The following is a 19,750-nucleotide window of genomic DNA, read 5'->3' as shown; positions in this document are numbered from 1 at the left end:
ACTGGTCTGTAGTTACCCGGTATATTCTACTATCCTTCTTTTACAGGGGGACAACATGAGCAACCTTCCAGTCCTCCGGCACCTCACCTGTATTTAAGGATGCCACAAAGACATCTATCAGAACTCCAGCTATTTCCTCTCTCGCCTCCCTCAGCAACTTGGGATAGATCCCATCCGGTCCTGGGGATTTGTCCACTTTAATAACTTCTAGCCTACCCAACACATCTTCCCTACTTACGTCAACGTGATCCAAACTAATCAAACTTCTATCTCTAATCTCAAGATTCATCATGTTCCTCTCCTCAGTGAACACTGATGCAAAGTAATCATTCAGAATCTCACCCATTCTCTCAGGTTCGACACACAGCCTTCCTTCATTATCCTTTAGTGGACTAATCCTTTCTCTAGTTACCCGCTTGCTTCTTATATAAAAATAAAACGCTTTGGGATTCATGACCCCTTTTAGCCCCTTGATTCCTCGTTTAAGACTTGTCCTACTCTTCCGAAATTCCTCCAGGGCCTGCTCTGTTCTTAGCTGCCTAGACCTTATGTACGCTTCCGTTTTCCTCTTGGCTAGTCGTACAATTTCTCCTGTCACCCACAGTTCACGAATCTTGCCCTTCCTATTATTTGCCTTCAATGGTACATGTCTATCCTGCACTATCTTTAATCTATCTTTGAAAGCCTCCCACATCTTAAATGTGGACTTCCCTTCAAATAGCTGTGTCCAATCCACATTTCCGAGCTCCTGCCTAATTTTGATGTAATTAGCCTTGGCCCAGTTTAGTACTCTTCCCTTAGGACCACTCTTTTCTTTATCTACGAGTATTCTAAAACTTAAAGAATCATGGTCACTGTTCCAAAAGAAATCCCCCACCGCAACTTCTATCACCTGTCCTGGCTCATTCACCAGTACCAGGTCCAATATGGCCCCTTCCCTCGTCGGACTATTGACATACTGCTCTAGAAAACTCTCCTGGATGCTTCTTACAAATTCTACCCCATCCAGACCTCTGACACTGTGTATCCCAGTCAATGTTGGGAAAATTAAAATTTCCCATCACCACTACTCTATTGCCTCTACATCTTTCCATAATCTATTTACCTATTTGTTCTCTACCTCATGCTCACTGTTGGGAAGCCTGTAATACAGTCCCAACAATGTAACTACACCTATTTATTTCTCAGCTCCACCCATAATGCCTCACTACCCAAGACCTCCATAGTGTTCTCCTTTAGCACAGCTGTGATATCTTCCCTGACCAGCAATGCAACTCCACCCCCTCTTTTACTTCCCACCCTGTCCTGTCTGAAGCGTCTATATCCTATAACATTTAGTTGCCAATCATTGTGCCCTTCCTTCAACCAAGTCTCTGTGATTGCAATAACGTCACACTCCCAAGTTAAAAATCACACAACACCAGGTTATAGTCCAACAGGTTTAATTGGAAGCACACCAGCTTTCGGAGCGACGCTCCTTCATCAGGTGATTGTGGAGGGCTCGATCGTAACACAGAATTTATAGCAAAAATTTGCAGTGTGATGTAACTGAAATTATACATTGAAGAATTGATTGTCTGTTAAGCTTTTCATCTATTATAATACAGTGATAGTTTCACTTCTTTCATATGTAAACCACAAAACCCTTTTTTTAAAAAGTTGCATTCTCGGGTTAGCTGTATTCTAACAGATGAAAGGCTTAACAGACAATCAATTCTTCAATGTATAATTTCAGTTACATCACACTGCAAATTTTTGCTATAAATTCTGTGTTACGACCGAGTGGGAGTGTGTGTGTCTATAAGGGTGTGTGTGGGTGTCTGTGTGCACATCTGTGTGTACCTGTGTCCATGTGTATGTGAGAGTGTGTGTGTGTGTAGGAATATCTGTGTGTGTGTGTAGTGCAATGGTGATCACCTGTAATGTGACATGAACCCAAGGTCATACTCCCAGGCATCAATCCAAGCCCTAAATTCATCTGCCTTACACACTATAATCCTTGCATTAAAGTAGATGCATTTCAGGCCACCAGTTCTTTTGCGCTCATCTGCTCTCTTTCCTTTATTAATGCTATCTTCATGATTCTTACAGTCTCCAATGTCCACCTCGCTGCCTACTTGTTTTCTCTTTTGGTTCCCAGACCCCTGCCACATTAGTTTAAAACCTCCCCAACAGCAGTAGCAAAATCTCCCCCAAGGACATTGGTTCCAGTCTGGTTCAGATGTAGACTGTCCATTTTGTAATAGTCCCATATTTCTATGTTCTAAAATTCACACAATTATCCCAACTCCCCCTTCCCATCACTAACACCCTCTTATCCTCCCTTGACTCTCAAGACTGTGTTTGGCCCATTCCCTGATTGTCTTGGAACGATCTTATTGATGATCGCGACAGTTTTTTTTCAGCTTTAAAACTGATTTAAAGCTAATCTCTGCACTGACTGGACTAGTTAGACTCCACCTGAAGGAGTGAGTGCAGCCCACATATTGGACTGAATAAGGTAGAAGCTTTGACCCTGATCATTCAACTGACTATGTCAACTGACTGCCATGTCCAAGCTCCTGGACTGAGATCTAACTCTGTCCTGCTATACCCAGCTGAACTTCTGTCGACTAGATTAAGGATTATTGCCCTTTTTATTTGAGCCATGGCCATCAGGTTGAAGCACATTCAGTGTTTACTGCATTAGCTATTGGCAGATGCTGTAGGTGTTGCATTTATGTAGCATGTCATTATGTAACATGACAAGGTTTTTATTACAAAAAAGAACTGCAGATGCTGGAAATCTGAAACAAAAACAGAAATTGCTGGAGAAATTCAGCAGGTCTGGCAGAGTCTGTTGAGAGAAAGTGGAGTTTTGAGTCCAGTGACCCATCTTTAGAACCGATAGCTGCAAGGAAAAGGTGGTATATATGCTGAATACGGGGTATGCATGTATGCATTGTGTGTGTGTGTGTGTGTGTGTGGTGTGTGTGTGTGTGTGTGTGTGTGTGTGTGTGTGTGTGTGTGTGTGTGTGTGTGTTTGTTGTGTGTGCACTTGCGCGTGAACAAGTGGATAGGTGGAGACAGAGCCCAGAGAGAAAGAAAAGCTGCTAAGAGGGACCATAAGTAGGTGAAAATCGGTTGGCTGTGCTGAAAGCAGCCCAGCATTTAAATGGTCACTGGATAGGCATATGGACGAGAACGGAATAATGTAGGTTAGATGGGCTTCAGATTGTTTCACAGGGTGGCACAACATTGAGGACCGAAGGGCCTGTACTGTGCTGTAATGTTCTATGTTCTATGTCATGACTGGGTCTGAGGTGTGGGGGATGGATAAAGGACATAGATGAAGGTATTCAGGTTTTTTAAATTATTGAACTCGATATTGAGTCCTGAAGGCTTCAGGGTACGAAGCAGAAAATGAGATATGCTGAACATCACTGGAGTACTGCAAGAAACCTGAGATGGAAACATGGTGAGGTGTTGAAGTGGTAGGCAATTCAAAACTCCAAAGTCTAGATTAGAGTGGTGCTAGTTAGAGTGGTGTGATCAGCACAGCAGATCAGGCAGCATCCAAGGAGCAGGATGAACACCTCATCTTCTGCCTCAGAACATTTTAACTCCAGGGCATCAATGTGGACTTCACCAGTTTCCTCATTTCCTCTTCCCCCATCTTACCCTAGTTCCAACCTGTCAGCTCAGCACCATCCTCATGACCTGTCCTACCTGCCAATCTTCCTTCCCACCTATCCCCTCCACCCTCCTCTCCGACCTATCACCTTCAACCCCACTTCCAACCACCTATTGTACTCTTGACTACCTTCTCCCCAGCCCTATCCCCCTCCCATTTATCTCTCCATCCCAGAGGCTCCCTGCCTCATTCCTGATGAAGGGCTTTTGCCCGAAACGTCGATATTCCTGCTCCTCGGATACTGCCTGACTGGCTGTGCTTTTCCAACACCACTCTAATCTAGACACTGATCTCCAGCATATGCAGTCCTCACTTTCACCTAATTCAAAACTCCAGATTATTTTTGCGAACAGATGTAGGGGGCTCTGCAAAGCAGTCACCCATCTGCATTCTATCTCCCCCATATAGACAGCCCATATTGTGTCTGCATTGAAAGCAAAAGCAGTGATGCTGTGATCATCCAGAAGTGCAATGTGAATGAGCATTAGGACCCCAAGCTAAGCTCCCAAGATAAAACTTGTTCTGATGTATGAGATGGATGTGTGTCCCAGTGCACAAAGTGATGTGGCAGCTGCATTGCAGCGTGAGGTGTCAGTGAGCTCCAAAGTGCCATACTGAAATGGTGAACTGTATTAAAAGTGAGTCTGAGATGTGCTATGATGTGTTGAGTATTGTGCTTTGTCGATGCCAACCTCTGTGGATGGGGGTGTGTGCAGTCCCAGCCCATAAAATGTGTTTTCAGATATTGGGGAATGCTCGCCAAGGCAATTGCCTGGAGAAGATGATAGTGAGCTGCTACCACCAGGTAGCCACTCTGACTTTTGTATCATAAATTGGAGCCATCCAGTTGCTCTCCACTGTCTGGGAAAATAGCAAATTGCATAAAGTGAGGAGATTAGCTGTCAATGAGGTAGTAATGCTTGCTCACTAGTGAGATTCTCATCTAGCTGTTGAAAGCTTATGTGGAAAATCAGACTTCTTTTTACTCTCATTTTACACTCATTTTTTTCATTCTTGATATATTTTCCCAACTCTCTCACTATTGCTCATGTCAATCAAGAATTGGGAAAATTCTGCTCTACTTTATTTTCTACCCTATTTGATGTTGTACTATTTGTCATTGTGTCCAGAGTTTTCTGCCTTCAGTAAAATTGAGATTTTATGTTGGCATAACATTGTGCCAAAGTGGGCAGTTTGCTATGGACTTAATGTTTTGGAGCAATACTGTACCAGTCAGTATTTAAATGTCAGGACTTGAAAAATAGCTCCACCATCCTCTAACTCAAAAAGATACAATCATCCGTTTTAAATGAAGGCACTTTTACTTTGATAGCATGTCTCCAGGAAACCAGAACTTAAGTAGAGACCTGTAATCACTGAGTTTCAGTCTTCAACTTGTAATGTTACCAACTGGACGACCAGAATAAAGAAATATTCATTTTCCATACCTCATACCTTTGCTTTCTAGGCTTTTGAAAAGATGGGCTTGTGTGTCATTAGTTGTGTGGATTTAATCATTTTATTAGATTGTAAATTGCAGCTGAAACACCAGTTGGTCACTGATGCCACTCTAACATGATACAAGTATCTTTAGTGAAACCAGTGGATTGCAAGTATATGCTATTAATTTTTTGATTAGATTTGAATGGATTCTAAAATTACAAATACATTAAGACTGCCAGACCTCATGCAACAGCTGTGTATTAAGCTTTTAGAATCCAAGATTAAACAGAATGTCTTGGTACTGAGTATGGAGTTAACTTGTAAATTAACTTGTCCTGGTGACCTAGTTGCCCGGAGGACAGGGGTTCAGGTCAAGCCCCATTGATAGTCAGGTGCAAGCTTTCATATGTGAACACAAAAGAGTAGGGAGATTTTCTTGCTACTCTCAGGCCGACAGACTCTCAGGGACAGTCGGACCAAAAACAGGTAATGCTGTGTCAGGCAAATGCAAAGATTTACTTTTAGGTTAATCATCAAACAGTGCTGCTAAGATGGAATCCCTATTGAAAGGCACAGAGCTTGTTGTGGTCAGTTGAAGACCAAGAATCACCAATTGGTGGCTTGCTGCTGAAAGTTAATTAAGTGAGGAGGAATTTGTTTAAAATGATACTGGAAGATTCACCATGCAAGGGAAGGAAAAGAATTTTGAAATGCTGATAGGCATTTAGGAGGGGAGTAAAATTCAAGCCAGCATATTTGCTGAGAATATGCTGTGAAGTATAAACTTGGACTGAAAACTTTGGTTGTGTTAAGGAGCTATTGGCCAGTAGATTTGAAATTAGTACACCAAATTCGTTCATTATCATCAACTATGTCGAATGATTGGTTGTAGAACACTTGGGTATTGCTGAAATAAAATACATTCTATTGAAGCTTTCCATCCTGCAATGTTCAGGATAATTCAGAAGGGTATCAATTCAAAGAAAAACCAAAATTGGGTATTGCACAAGAGGATCATGCTAATTGGTTGATAAGTGAACTCTGATTAATGGGAGAATCACCATTGAGAATGCATCAATTAATGATGACTGCCAGTTAAATCCCAGGCTTGTTAAATTTTAAACCAGGCATATAATTGGGCAACATTTTCCAGATAGTTAAGTGCATGAAGAATTATACTGGTAAGCCAAATTAGCATTTTCACTTGGGCTTGTACTGTGGCATACTTGCACATCCTGGAAGTTACAGTTATTAATGCACAGGGACTTGTTCTCATCAGACAGAAGTAAAAGTACATGCATTGCCCCAGTTTCAACTCAACAAAACAAGTGGCAGCCATTTTTGTTTCATTTCTCAGGACAACTCTGTCTGATCTAAAATTTAAACAGTGCTCGTTGGCAGTTAACTGTCAGTCATCTTTAATGGGTGCATTTTCCTTGGCAAATTTCCCTAACAATCAGAATTTGCTTGTCCAGAAGTTAGCACTCTTCTCTTATGCAGTAGAAATGTTGGTTTTGGTTTTCTCTTTAAACTGGTATTCTTGAGAATTGTTCTGATGAATGCAAGATAAAAAGCTTTGGCAAAAAGTTTCCTTTCAGCAATATTTAATAAGAGAAAGACATGAATTCATATAGTACCTTTGATGGACTGAGCAGAACTCCCTGTTTTCCTTCGAACAGGACCTCAGAATCTTTTGTATGCATCAGGATAGATGTCTCAGATTAGTGTTTGAATTGAAAGATGGCACCTTTTGACAATGGAGAACTTCTCCCAATGAAGTGACCAGACATAATTAGATTGGAGTGATGCTTGAACCTATGATCTATTGGCTTAGAGGCAGTAGTCCAGATGAGAAGCATGGGATGTGACAATAGAGGCAGTGTTATGGGCCAGACAAAGCCCACTCAAAATATGTCAAGAAGATAGCCTATACCCTAACATCGTATTTTATTTAAAGGCAAGTGTAAGGCGCTGTGTTCCAGATATGATTCAATTGTTCCACTACTAGGCTTTAAGCAAAACACACTTCATTCTTACAACAGTTAAAATACAAACAAAAAAAAAAGAATTGGCATAACTTCAACTCTATTGAAATACTCAATAAAGTATTTTAAAGGCACAACGTACCTTGGGATGATAAAAGAGTATAATTAGTTACAGATCATCACTCAAATCAATGTCTAAACATTTGCATTGGAAGTATTCTCCAAAAAATAAAATGCTGATGAGAGCCAATTGAGCCACAAATTAGAAGTTTAAAAATCCGTGTCCAGGAGAAAGGGACAATAAAAGAAACAATCTTGCAGCAGAAAGAGAAACCCAAGCTTTTTTGATGATCAATACACTGAGGCATTTGAGAAGTTGATAGGATTCAGGTTTTCTCCAGGATGAGATCATGCACTTGTTGGATTGGTGGTGTGTCGGGAGATGTGGATGCAAAGGAGATGAATAAATAATTAGAGGTGGCATTATTAGTAGTCAATGTTCAAAAAAAGAACAAAATATATTTATTTTGTATTAGCTGCTTTCAACCCTAATGCTAGTCTTAAATTCAAGCTTTGGGGGAAAGAAAGAGAAAATCAAACAATTTTACCGAACGGAAATTTTGTGCTTCTCTCTGGCTGTGGCCATTTTGTAATGAACCTGTTGCCAAGATACTTATTCCCATAATTGAAGTAAACTCTGAAGCAAAACTGAGCAGTTTTGTAAAATCTTTAAACAGAATACTATTATTTTTCCTTAAAAAGCTGTAGAAACCTCTCTGTCTATGTCCATTCACCCTTCCTACAAATTCAACCAGCAAAGTGATCAACCAACTAAGTTTGTCAGAAGTCTGTTTACTCTGTACTAAGAACCCTTAGATGACCCTTTACAGATTCAACGAGCTGTGCTTGGAGAGAATTGTGGAGGGTATGTTTAATCAACAACAACAACACTGCTATGCTGAAAATAAGCTTATTTTTCTGCAATTTATTCTTTGCTGACAAAATTTAAATAAATATATTTGCACAGACATACGTACACATACACAAACAAGGAATAAAGAAGTACATATGTATGACATTGAAGCATAGGGACACTACTGTTGCAAAACTCTCTAGATACCCTTGAAAGATTACAGCACTAGTCTTCCTAGTTCTAAGCTGCAAACGAGATTATGAACAGGCATTTTCAGACTTCATGCCAATAGCACTCATGTATTATCTAATAGACTGTGGATAATCAATATCAAGAACTGATACCAAATCCTTCTGTCAGTTTCCTAATACATTTAAAATACTTGTTACACATTCCTCATGTAGTTGAACGACAGCAAACAGTGGAACTTATTTGTAGTATTTATGGATGATTATTATTTTCTTGGTGAACAGATTAACTTTATTGAGATTGGCATTAAATCACATACAACATTTGCAAATCTTCAGAACAATTTATTGTTGGACTATACGATTTTGTATTGAAAATTATTCAGGAATGTTCCTTCAAAATGTTAATAGACAACCTTGTTTAGCTTATGTTACAACCTGTATCTTCTGACATTATATTGATATTTAAGGCGTTTGGGTTCTAAACATCAGGAGAAAACTGCTAACTAGGTGGTAATGGCACAACATAGCAATTACATTACTGCTGTTGTCAAGTTAACAACTCCTAAACAGTGGTTTCTTTAAAACTTGAGAAATACAGTTGGCAGGCTGACTATGAGCATAAGCAAATTATTTTGACCTTAACAGGAAGTCAGACTTATAACAAATTAAAAAAGTAAGTCAAGTTAAATGAGATAAAGTACTTGAAACATGAAAAGAATATTTCCCAGAAGTTTTGCTGGGGGGGAGGGGTAATACTAATTTGCCATTCAACATTTACGGCATAAACAACATTCCATAGGATTCTGACCTCATGGTAGGCTACTTAGTAAATTAAGGGGGCATGGAATTAACAAATTGAATTGCCATGCAGTATGGATCAGAAATTTCTTGGGAATTCTAGTCTCTTAAACATTCCTGACTATAACTGCTTCACGCTGCCACTTGTGCTGTCAGTTGGCTAGGTCTCAAATTCTATCCTTAAACATCAAACTATCTAACTACATTTCTTTCCTTAAGACACTCGTTAAAATCTCTCTGTAACCAAACTTAGGTAACCTATTAACACTTTATGGGGCTGGGTGTCATATTTAGCTTTAACATACTTCTGTGAAGTCCCTTGGGTTATTTTATTGTTTTAAAGGCATAGCGTTACTTGGGGTGATAAAAGAGTATAATTAGTTACAGAACATTGTTCAAATCAATGTCTAAAGATTTGCATTCGACATATTCTCCAAAAGCAAAATGCTGAAGAGAGCCAACTGAGTCTCAAATTAGCAGTTTAAAAATCCAAGCCCTAGTTTATGATTTGACAACATAACTAAGGCCAACAGACAATCAATTCTTCAATGTATAATTTCAGTTACATCACACTGCAAATTTTTGCTATAAATTCTGTGTTATGATCGAGCCCTCCACAATCACCTGATGAAGGAGCGTCGCTCCGAAAGCTAGTGTGCTTCCAATTAAACCTGTTCGACTATAACCTGGTGTTGTGTGATTTTTAACTTTGTACACCCAAGTCCAACACCGGCATCTCTGAATCATAACTAAGGCCAACAGTTTACTATCGTATTAAGAGAGTATTGTATGTTAAAGATATTACTTTACAAGTAAGATGTTAAATTAAGATATTGTCTGCTCAAGTCAACTTAAACTTTTGTTTCTTGTATTTACATTTACTGAAATTTCTATTTGCTTTGAAGGAGAGGGAACTGTCAGAAACGGTCCAAGTGAATTTGAGGTCACATGGAAGGTATGGGTTGAAGTAGATGAACTGTTTGAGCTCGTTGTGGGAGCATGATGCAATGCTGATACAATCATCAACATAGTGGAGGAAAAGGTGGATGAATAGTGCTGGTGGAGCTGCAGAAGAGGGACTGTTCCACGTATCCTATGAAGATGCAGGCAGAGCTTGGACCCTTGTGGGTACCTATGACTACCCCTCTGGTTTGTAGGAAATAGGAGGATTGAAAGGAAAGGTTGTCAAGGTGGATGAGAGTGTCAGTGGAGGAGGAGTGGTTGGGTCTGCAGGAGAGGAAGAGATAGAGATGGGGCATACAGGTGCAGAGAGATTGGATGTCCATAGTGAAGATGAGGTTTTGGGGGCTGAATAACTGAAAGTCATGGAGAAGGTGGATGGCATGGATGGTGTCCCGAATATAGGTTGGAGAGTTCCTCGACCAAAGGGGAGAGGACAGAGTTGAGATAAGAGGTGATAAGTTCATTCGGGCAGAAGCAGGCAGAGATGATCGGTCAATTGCCTTAACAAACCCATCCAATCTGTTCTCTCTCATACATATCTAGCTTTTGCTTGAGTACATCTATATTATTTCCCTCAACTGCTCACTGTGGAGGAGTATCAATTTCTACACACATTTTGAGTTAAAAAATGTTGCTCGTGAATTTCCTATTACATTTATTGTTGAGTACCTTGTATTTACGACCCTAACCTCTGGTTTCAACCACAAGTCAAAAAATATATAACATGTTAAATCCTTTTATCATGAAAATATTGCTGTCATGGTCATCCACCATTTTTTATTTGAGAAAGAAAACCCCTAATCTTTTCAATCTTTTTTAAATCTGTCAGTTTTGGTATCATGTAATTGTGCTCCAATACTGGTTCAGTCATAATTGGAGTACTGTTTACAATTCTGGGCATTGTAATTTAATCGAATGTAAAGGATGCTAAAAAGGTTTCTGTGAACTACACCAGGAGGAGAGATATCAATTATATGAATAAGTTGAAGAAGCTAGGATTATTCTCATTCAAGAAGATTGACAGGAAACTTGAAAGAGATGTTTTAAATCATGAGGAGTCTGGACAGAGAAGACAGGAAGAAATTGTTTAAGTGGTTATGGTAACAAAGTGGTAAGCCTCATCATCACAAGCTATCCATTCTTACTTCTGTTGTGACTGCTCTCCTTGCAGAGCTGAACATTGAGCAAATGGTAAACTCCTAATTAAGAATGAAATGGATCTAAATTAGGAGCATAAATCATGTGCATGTCATCTAGTACACCCTGTATAGGAAAGTTGACACCGTCATGTCAACCCAGTAAAACATACCAGGTCAAAAAGGGTGATGCTTGTTTAACCAATGCTCTTTGGAAGGGTATCTTGGATGATCCTCACAACCATTTGATTATTATATATGAAAGTGGTTGCACTCACAGCAACAGATAAAGCTGACTTGGTGATTTTGGTTTCTGGTCTTTACATATTAGAGTTCTTCAACTATATCTTTTGTCAAATCTTGTCCTCTGATCCAGAAGTCTTCACTGAGATCTTTACAGGACCTGTGCGACCTGTGATTCCCTTACAGGTGTACATTATATTGTATGCACCTTTTCTATATGTGCTACTCCACACTCCATTCATTCATTTTCATTGCTTCTCCGCCCCATTTTAAAATTGAAATCAGAATGTTGATTGGGGAACTCAAAACAGGAAACCACTTGTTACCATGACAACTTAAACAGTTTCTTCCTGTCTTCTCTGTCTGGACCCCTAATGATGTAAAGCATCTCTTTTAAGTTTCCTGTCACTTAATGTGACTAGGAACAAAAATAGCTTAGTGTCCCTCAGTGATGAACCAGCTCAAACCACGCATAAGGCAAAAGAAAAGCTACTTTAAAGTTCTTTTTGAACCATCAAAGTTTCTTCAGGTTGTAGGCTGCAAACAGATACAACTCTTTGTAAGTCATTAACAACCCTTGTTGCAATGGGGAATTGAATCGTCAGCACTCCAACTGTTGTTCCTCAACTCTCACAATTACTATAACTATCTCCTAGCAGTATCATTGTGTATACTTTGAATATTGGAAGCATTATGGAATTATAGTGCTGTTATTATGAGCAGAAATAAAGTTAATCCCAGAATTAACCCTCAAAATAACCCCTAAAGTTCCCAGAAACTACAAACCTGTTCTGGAGTTCCATGCAATTAGCATAGAGGTAATTTTGTCCCCCACAAATTTATAAACTTTTTATTCTGAGAGTGACTGTTAAACCTACAATATAATAGAAGTACAAATTTCTCTGATTAATTTTATACTATTTTTTGAACATTGCAAAAGTGACAATGAACATTTCCAGACCTTTTTTTAATCCAAGGACAAATAAAATTTAAATTGCCAAGACAAAATATGGATAGAGGAATGAATTATGTGTTGCAATTAGTGACATATGAAATTTTGTTAGAAATATGTCAGAGTGCTTTACATATGTTGAATAAATTTGAAGTTGGTTAACCAATATAACACATCAAGATCTATAAACATCAGTGAGGTGAATGCTGATTAAATTGGTTCTGAGGCATGTATTGACTTGAATGTTGATGAGTAACCTGTAAAGTCTACTTACTTTTTAAGTAACAGAATTTCTAAATCTACATAAACTCCAAGGGTTTGTAGTTAGGATAATAATCAATCATCAGTTCTAGATGATAATATAGAAAAAAGTATTTCTATTGTTTTGTCTATTCATTTTCTCAACTTTTTTTTAAATAAAGGAAATTTAAATTATTTTTATGTAATAACAATATGAAAAGTAAATAAAAATGAATGTGCTTTAAAAGCATTGGATATATAAATTATGAAGAAATTAAAGGTTCTTTTCCTTTGTGTATAACTGAACAGAAAACCTGTTAGGTTAAAAAAACAAAAGACAAACATGACCAGAACTTTGCATTCACTGAATACCTGATAATGCAGCAAGCTCTCAGCAGTATACTGTAGTATGAGTTTAGATTATTTTCTCAAATCCAAGTAGAGTCTAAATGTAAACCTTCCAAGCTAAAGACAAGAGTGCTGTCAACTCAGCCAAGCTTTATACTGGAAGCATTACATTAGTATCAATAGATCCTTCAGAAAACATGTGATAAATAAAATCTAGAATTTCTGAAGTTTTAAAACTCATTTTGCATGTAATCAACAGTAAACTGTATGAAACCATATCTTCATTTATTTGAAGATTTTCAAAATACATACTTACTTCTGAACTTTTTCACTCAGTTGGATTTTGGCTTCCAAGGCTTGCTGCAGTTTAATCTTCATGTTTGCTTGTTCTACCACAGCCAGTTGTAACTGGTTTGCAAGATCTTCATTTTCGTGGTGCGTGGCTGACATAATGTCCTTGGTAGCGCATAAAGCTTCATCGTAAGTGCTTAGTGCAATGTTGAACTGGTCGGTGACAGGGACCTCTTGAGATAATGACTTGTGTAAGCTGAAAGCACATAAATAAATAAGACAAGTTAACTCTTCCTTTTTAAATTTGTGTACTTAAATTATTTATACAGTATATACTGTATGTCCTCATAGTGGTAACTGAAATAAGAATGTGTATAAGCTCCTTGTAGTTTCTTTTAATTAGAGTATTTCAGTTTAAACAAAAACAGCAGCACAACATCATGCATCAAACAAGATACAATGTTACTTTATTACACAACAATTGTTGAAAGTTATGCAGTAAGAACTGATAAAGTTATTGGCTAAAATATAGATACAAAGATTTAAATTCAATGAGGATAATAGTTATGTATAGGGATGAAAGTGTGATCAGTCTCTATATTATTGTGAATTTTATTTGATTGAAGATTCTCTTTCTGAAGTAGAGTCATTGAAGCATGGAGTCAGATTCAGCAACTGTGACTGGTTCTGTCATTGAATAATAAGAGTTTTCTTTTGTATGTGGACTTAATAGGTGTTATGACCAGTGAGGTTCTAGATGGGATATCTCAAACTGTTGGCTCCAGGATGAGGTAAAAGGTGAACTGGTTCCTTTGGCTGGCACTAATACAAACTCTCTTCAGATGGTCAGGACAACGTTAATTTTAAAATTTCCCTTATGGACATCTTTCTCTCAAACCAACATTAAATTGTTTTCTTGAATTAACAAGAGGGAGTGTATTAATTATCAAATTAGGGAAGGCAATGGACTGTTAATCCTGAGACCCAGATAATGTTCTGGGGATCTGGCTTCAAATGCCACCATTGCAGATGGTGGAATTTGAATTCAATAAATATTTGGAATTAGGGGTCTAATGATGACCATGAATCCATTGTTAATTGTCGGAAAAACTCATCTAGTTCACTAATATCCTTTCAGAAAGGAAATCTGCCATTCTTACCCAGACTTGCGGACACATGACTCTGGACCCACAGCAATGTGGTTGACTCTGAACAGTGCTCTAGGCAATTAGTGATGGGAGATTCTAGCCAGAGAATCCCTCATCATAGAGTCATAGAGATGTACAGCATGAAAACAGACCCTTCGGTCCAACTCGTCCATGCTGACCAGATATCCCAACCCAATCTAGTCCCACCTGCCAGCACAGAGCCCATATCTCTCCAAACCCTTCCTATTCATATATCCATCCAAATGCCTCTTAAATGTTACAATTATACCAGCCTCCACCACATCCTCTGGCAGCTCATTCCATACCCATACCACCCTCTGTGTGAAAACGTTGCCCCTTTGATCTCTTTTATATCTTTCCCCTCTCACCCTAAACCTATGCCCTCTAGTTCTGGACTCACGGACCACAGGGAAAAGACTTTGCCTATTTACCCTATCCATGCCCCTCATAATTTTGATAAACCTCTATAAGGTCACCCCTCAGCCTCCGACGCTTCAGGGAAAACAGCCCCAGCCTGTTCAGCCTCTCCCTGTAGCTCAAATCCTCCAAACCTGGCAACATCCTTGTAAATCTTTTCTGAACCCTTTCAAGTTTCACTACATCTTTCCGATAGGAAGGAGACCAGAATTGCATGCAATATTCCAACAGTGGCCTAACCAATATCCTGTATAGCCGCAACATGACCTCCCAACTCCTGTACTCAATACTCTGACCAATAAACGAAAGCATACCAAACGCCTTCTTCACTATCCTATCTCCCTGCGACTCCACTTTGAAGGAGCTATGAACCTGCATTCCAAGGTCTCTGTTCAGCAACACTCCCTAGGACCTTACCCCCTTAAGTGTATAAGTCCTGCTAAGATTTGCTTTCCTAAAATGCAGCACATCGCATTTATCTGAATTAAACTCCATCTGCCACTTCTCAGCCCATTCGCCCATCTGGTCAAGATCCTGTTGTAATCTGACATAACCCTCTTCGCTGTCCACTAGCCCTCCAATTTTGGTGTCATCTTACTAATTGTACCTCTTATGCTTGCATCCAAATCATTTATGCAAATGACAAAACGTAGAGGACCCAGCACCGATCCTTGTGGCACTCCACTGGTCATAGGCCTCCAGTATGAAAAATAACCCTCCACCACCACCCTCTCTCTTCTATCTTCCTGTGAATGAATTCTTAAAACATGCAAGAACTAGTAATGCACACACAAACAGATGAGAAATAAGAGAGTACAAAAATAAAAAAAGATATCAGGATCTGTCTCTGAATTGATCATGAAGAAGGGACAGTTGAATGATATGGCCATTGTAGAGGATGTTACCAGTCGCGTTCATTTTTGTAGCTGAACAGTCAATTTTAAGATTCTTGGCTTTGTAAGTTGATTGAAACTGTTTTATTCTGATTCTTTTTGGCAGTGGCTGATTTAGAATGAGAGGGGTCTTCTTTATCTGTATTGCTGTCGTGCTGTTTTTAGACCCACATAGCACACTAGAACATCAGGTCATTAACACACACAGACCAGAGTTAAAGCTCACTTCTAACCCTGTACCTGTGAATTTTTGAAAGGGGGAAGTCACAAATATGTCCCTCAGCCACAGTGTTTTTATAACTTTCAGGTTCACAGTCTGAAATAATTCCAAGAGATTACAAATTCAGTTTGCACTTTTCATCCTTTGAAGCTTCATTGACACCATGGTAAGTTTATCATTCTACCTCTATCTCTATGCAGGCAACCTCTGAATTTACATCTACAGTTGCGGTCATGACGAGATGGAATAGTTTCAGGGAGTAAGTGAAAGGCCTTTTCTCTTACTGCTTCTGCTGGCACTCATGGTGAAAACTGTCTGGGTTTCTTTTTAGCAGAGCGAAAGGATGTCTGGGCACCTTGCTTAATAGCTTCTGGTATCAGAAAGAAAATTAGATTCTCACTTAGGCAAAAAATTTAGCAAAACTTTAGCTTTAAAGATTTCTTAAAACACTAATCAGATGAAGGTTATTGTGGTATTTTGTATATTTTTTTTACTTTATGGTTTCCTCATATGACTCTACTGAAGGTACAGCTTTTTTGAACTACTTTCAAAAGTCTTGCATCAGACACGACATAGATTCCGAGTTGAACAGTTAAACTGTGAAGAGTCTGGATCCGTTGCCCACTTTCCAAACATAAGAAAGCAAAACCTTAGAACATTATAGCATATAAACAGAGTTTTGCATAAATATGCTAACTCTACATGTGGATCTTTTCTCCTTGGTGAACAAAAGGAATCAGAGCATGAGGAGCCCTTTGACTTCTCAAGCCTGCGCCGTCACATAAGATCATGATTGAACTGAACAGATTCTCAGCTCCACTTTACTGCCAGCCAGCTATAACCCTCAACTCCCTTGTAGAACAAACCTAAATGAATTAACTGACCAATCTTTAAATGTGCTCTGCAAGAGTGCTTTTAATCCATGTTAAAGATTAAGGACCCTCTAAGGGACAAAATTCCTCTTCATCTCCATCTTCGATTGAAAACACATTATTTTTAAACAGACAACATCTGCCACCTTGCCCTCATCAACCATCTTTGACACTTTCTCAAAGTTTTAAGAGACACAATCTTACCCACAGAAAGCAATGCTCCTTATCAATAATAAATTCAAACTTTTGCCAAATGTAAGTAAATCCTATCCCTAAGAATCTTCTCCAATAATTTTCCTACCACTGATGTAAGGCTTACCGGACTGTAATTTCAAGGAATAGCTCTGTTTCTCTTCTTAAACAAAGGAACAACATTGGCTATTCTCCAGTCCTTTGGGACCTCTTCTATAATTTAAGAGGACTTTAAGATTTGTACAAGCCCCAGCAATTACCTCATCGTCCTCCCTCAGCATTCTGGGATAGACTTTATCAGGTCCTGGGGACTCGTCCACACTAATGCTTTTCAAAATAACGAACACCTCCTCCTTTTTTAAATTGACATGCCCTAGAATATCAATATACCCTCTCGAGGTTTGCCATCCACCATATCCTTCTTCTTTGTGAATACTAATGCAGAGTATTCATTTTGGACTTCACCCAGTTAGTGAATTCTGTCTCTGCACTTTGGTAATTGTTCTTATTTAAGACACTAGTTTCAGTCTCAACTTTTCCATTCTCAAAATGAATATAAAATTAAATCATGCTACATTTGATCATCTGGAATTTAATAATTCAAGATTATTAATTAATTCTCTTATGGTACATTACAGCATCTAGACTATTCTAATCACTGGTTGGTTGTAATATGCATTGTTCTCAGAAGCTGTTGCATGTACTCTCTGTGAATTCATCCTCACTTTGGTTTGTCAATCTATACAAAGACTAAAATTGCTCACAATTCATGCACCTTTTCTTCAGCCTCCAATATTTCTCGATTTATACTCTATATCTATTATTAAGATCCTGTGAACTACTCCCACTATTTTCTCCTCGCTACTTCTTTTCTACACACAAACTGATTTCACATTGTGATCTTCTGAACCAAGATCCTTTCCCATTATTTACTGATTTCATTCTCTATAACCAAATGTACTCACCCAATTTTTCTTTTTAAAATTACCCCTTCAATATTTTAATTCCTAGCCTTGGTTAACTTGACACCTCTCATAATTACGATCATATCTAACCTATTTATTTCAGTTTGTGCTATCGATTCATTCATCGTGTTATGAATGCAGCATACCTCAGAAAAACAGCCTTTAATTCTGTCTTTATTCAAGCCACTTTTTCCTTCTATGACCTTACTTGGTCCTGCATTTTATGTTCTGTTCTATCCTGCTACACTCTGGTTATCATTCCCTCTATTGCTACCTTGCTCTGTTTACTTGTTCTTTGTCTCTAACTATTAAAATATACTCAAACTCTCCCCCCAATTATTTTACTTAAATCCCAAATGTCATAATTTGCCTGTACACTAAATAGCCATAGACCTACCAACCATAAGACTACTCTCTTATTAGACTCAACTTGTGGTGGTTTAACCTGTGGGAGATGGGGAGAGGGTGAGAAAGAAAGTCCTTCATAGTAACCTCAGCTGGTATGGAAATTGAACCTTTGCTGATGGCGTCAGTCTGCATCACAAATCAGTCATCCAATCAATTGAGCTAACTTACTCCCTTACCAGCACACTAGCTCTGGTTTAGTTCAAGTGAGGACCATCCCAACTGTACATTGGCAGTGAGTTAAAAGTGGAAGTAATGTAACAATTATCTATATGTCAGGGTCGGTATTAAGGGGAACAATCAAAAAAGAGAAATGTTTTGAAATGGAATTCTAGACCTTCCAGCCAAGGCAGTTAAAGACACCACCATTGTCAGGGTTAAGGAAGTTGGTTGTGGTGGTGTTGGTGGTGTGGGGAGCAGGGGTGGTGGAACTGGTTGCACTATAGGACAGAATGAGAGATATCAATCTCTAGGAACTTGTCAGGCTGGCAATAGTTAACGAGTTGGGGAAATGCACAGGTCATGGAGGAAACCTGGCACCTAGCTTTGAGCTAAACCTTTCCACAATTCCACACCTGAGTAGAATGAGATTGACTGCCCGAACTCCAACATAAGATTTGGCCAAATGTGGCCAAATGACAAAATTCAAGTCAATGGGTGTGAACTGGCAAGTGGCAAATATCATTCACACCACACAAATATCAGGCAATAACTATCCCCTACAGGACATTATCAAGCCAGTTCTCTTTTGATATTCAATGGAATTACTACCCCAGATTCCCCACAACCAACATCCTGGGGTTACCATTGACCAGTGACTAAACTGGACAAACCATATTTAAAGGCTTAAACAGAAATTGGAGGCAATATTTTTACATAGACAATAGACAATAGGTGCAGGAGTAGGCCATTCTGCCCTTCGAGCCTGCACCACCATTCAATATGATCATGGCTGATCATCCTTAATCAGTATCCTGTTACTGCCTTATCTCCATAAACCTTGATTCAACAATCCTTGAGAGCTCAATTCAACTCTTTCTTAAATGAATCTGGAGACTGGGCCTCCACTGCCCTCTGGGGCAGAGCATTCCACACAGCCACCACTCTCTGAGTGAAGAGGTGTCTCCTCATCTCTGTCCTAAATGGTCTACCCCGTATTTTTAAACTGTGTCCTCTGGTTTGGCACTCACCCATCAGCGGAAACATGTTTCCTGCTGCCAGAGTGTCCAATCCTTTCATAATCTTATATGTCTCAATCAGATCCCCTCTCAGTCTTCTAAACTCAAGGGTATACAAGCCCAGTCGCTCCAGTCTTTCAGTGTAAGGTAATCCCGCCACTCCAGGAATTGACCTCGTGAACCTACGCTGCACTCCCTCAATAGCCAGAACGTCTTTCCTCAAATTTGGAGACCAGAACTGCACACAATATTCCAGGTGCGGT

At 39.0% G+C, this 19,750-nt stretch overlaps 1 protein-coding gene across 3 annotated transcripts in view; it reads right to left on the bottom strand.

Annotated features, from left to right (window-relative positions):
* The window catches only part of mipol1 (mirror-image polydactyly 1), a 413,402-nt gene that overhangs the window by 10,814 nt on the left and 382,838 nt on the right, over positions 1-19,750 (bottom strand). For all 3 annotated transcript variants that reach the window (XM_043697843.1, XM_043697844.1, XM_043697845.1), the window contains one exon: positions 13,202-13,432. In XM_043697843.1, the coding sequence (XP_043553778.1) occupies positions 13,202-13,432 (231 nt within the window). The remainder of the gene's footprint in view (positions 1-13,201; positions 13,433-19,750) is intronic.

Source organism: Chiloscyllium plagiosum, chromosome 10 (genome assembly GCF_004010195.1).
Source record: "Chiloscyllium plagiosum isolate BGI_BamShark_2017 chromosome 10, ASM401019v2, whole genome shotgun sequence".
Lineage (NCBI taxonomy): Eukaryota > Metazoa > Chordata > Chondrichthyes > Orectolobiformes > Hemiscylliidae > Chiloscyllium > Chiloscyllium plagiosum.
Note: the sequence above shows the minus strand (reverse complement) of the source record. Positions and strands in the feature narration are given on the sequence as shown.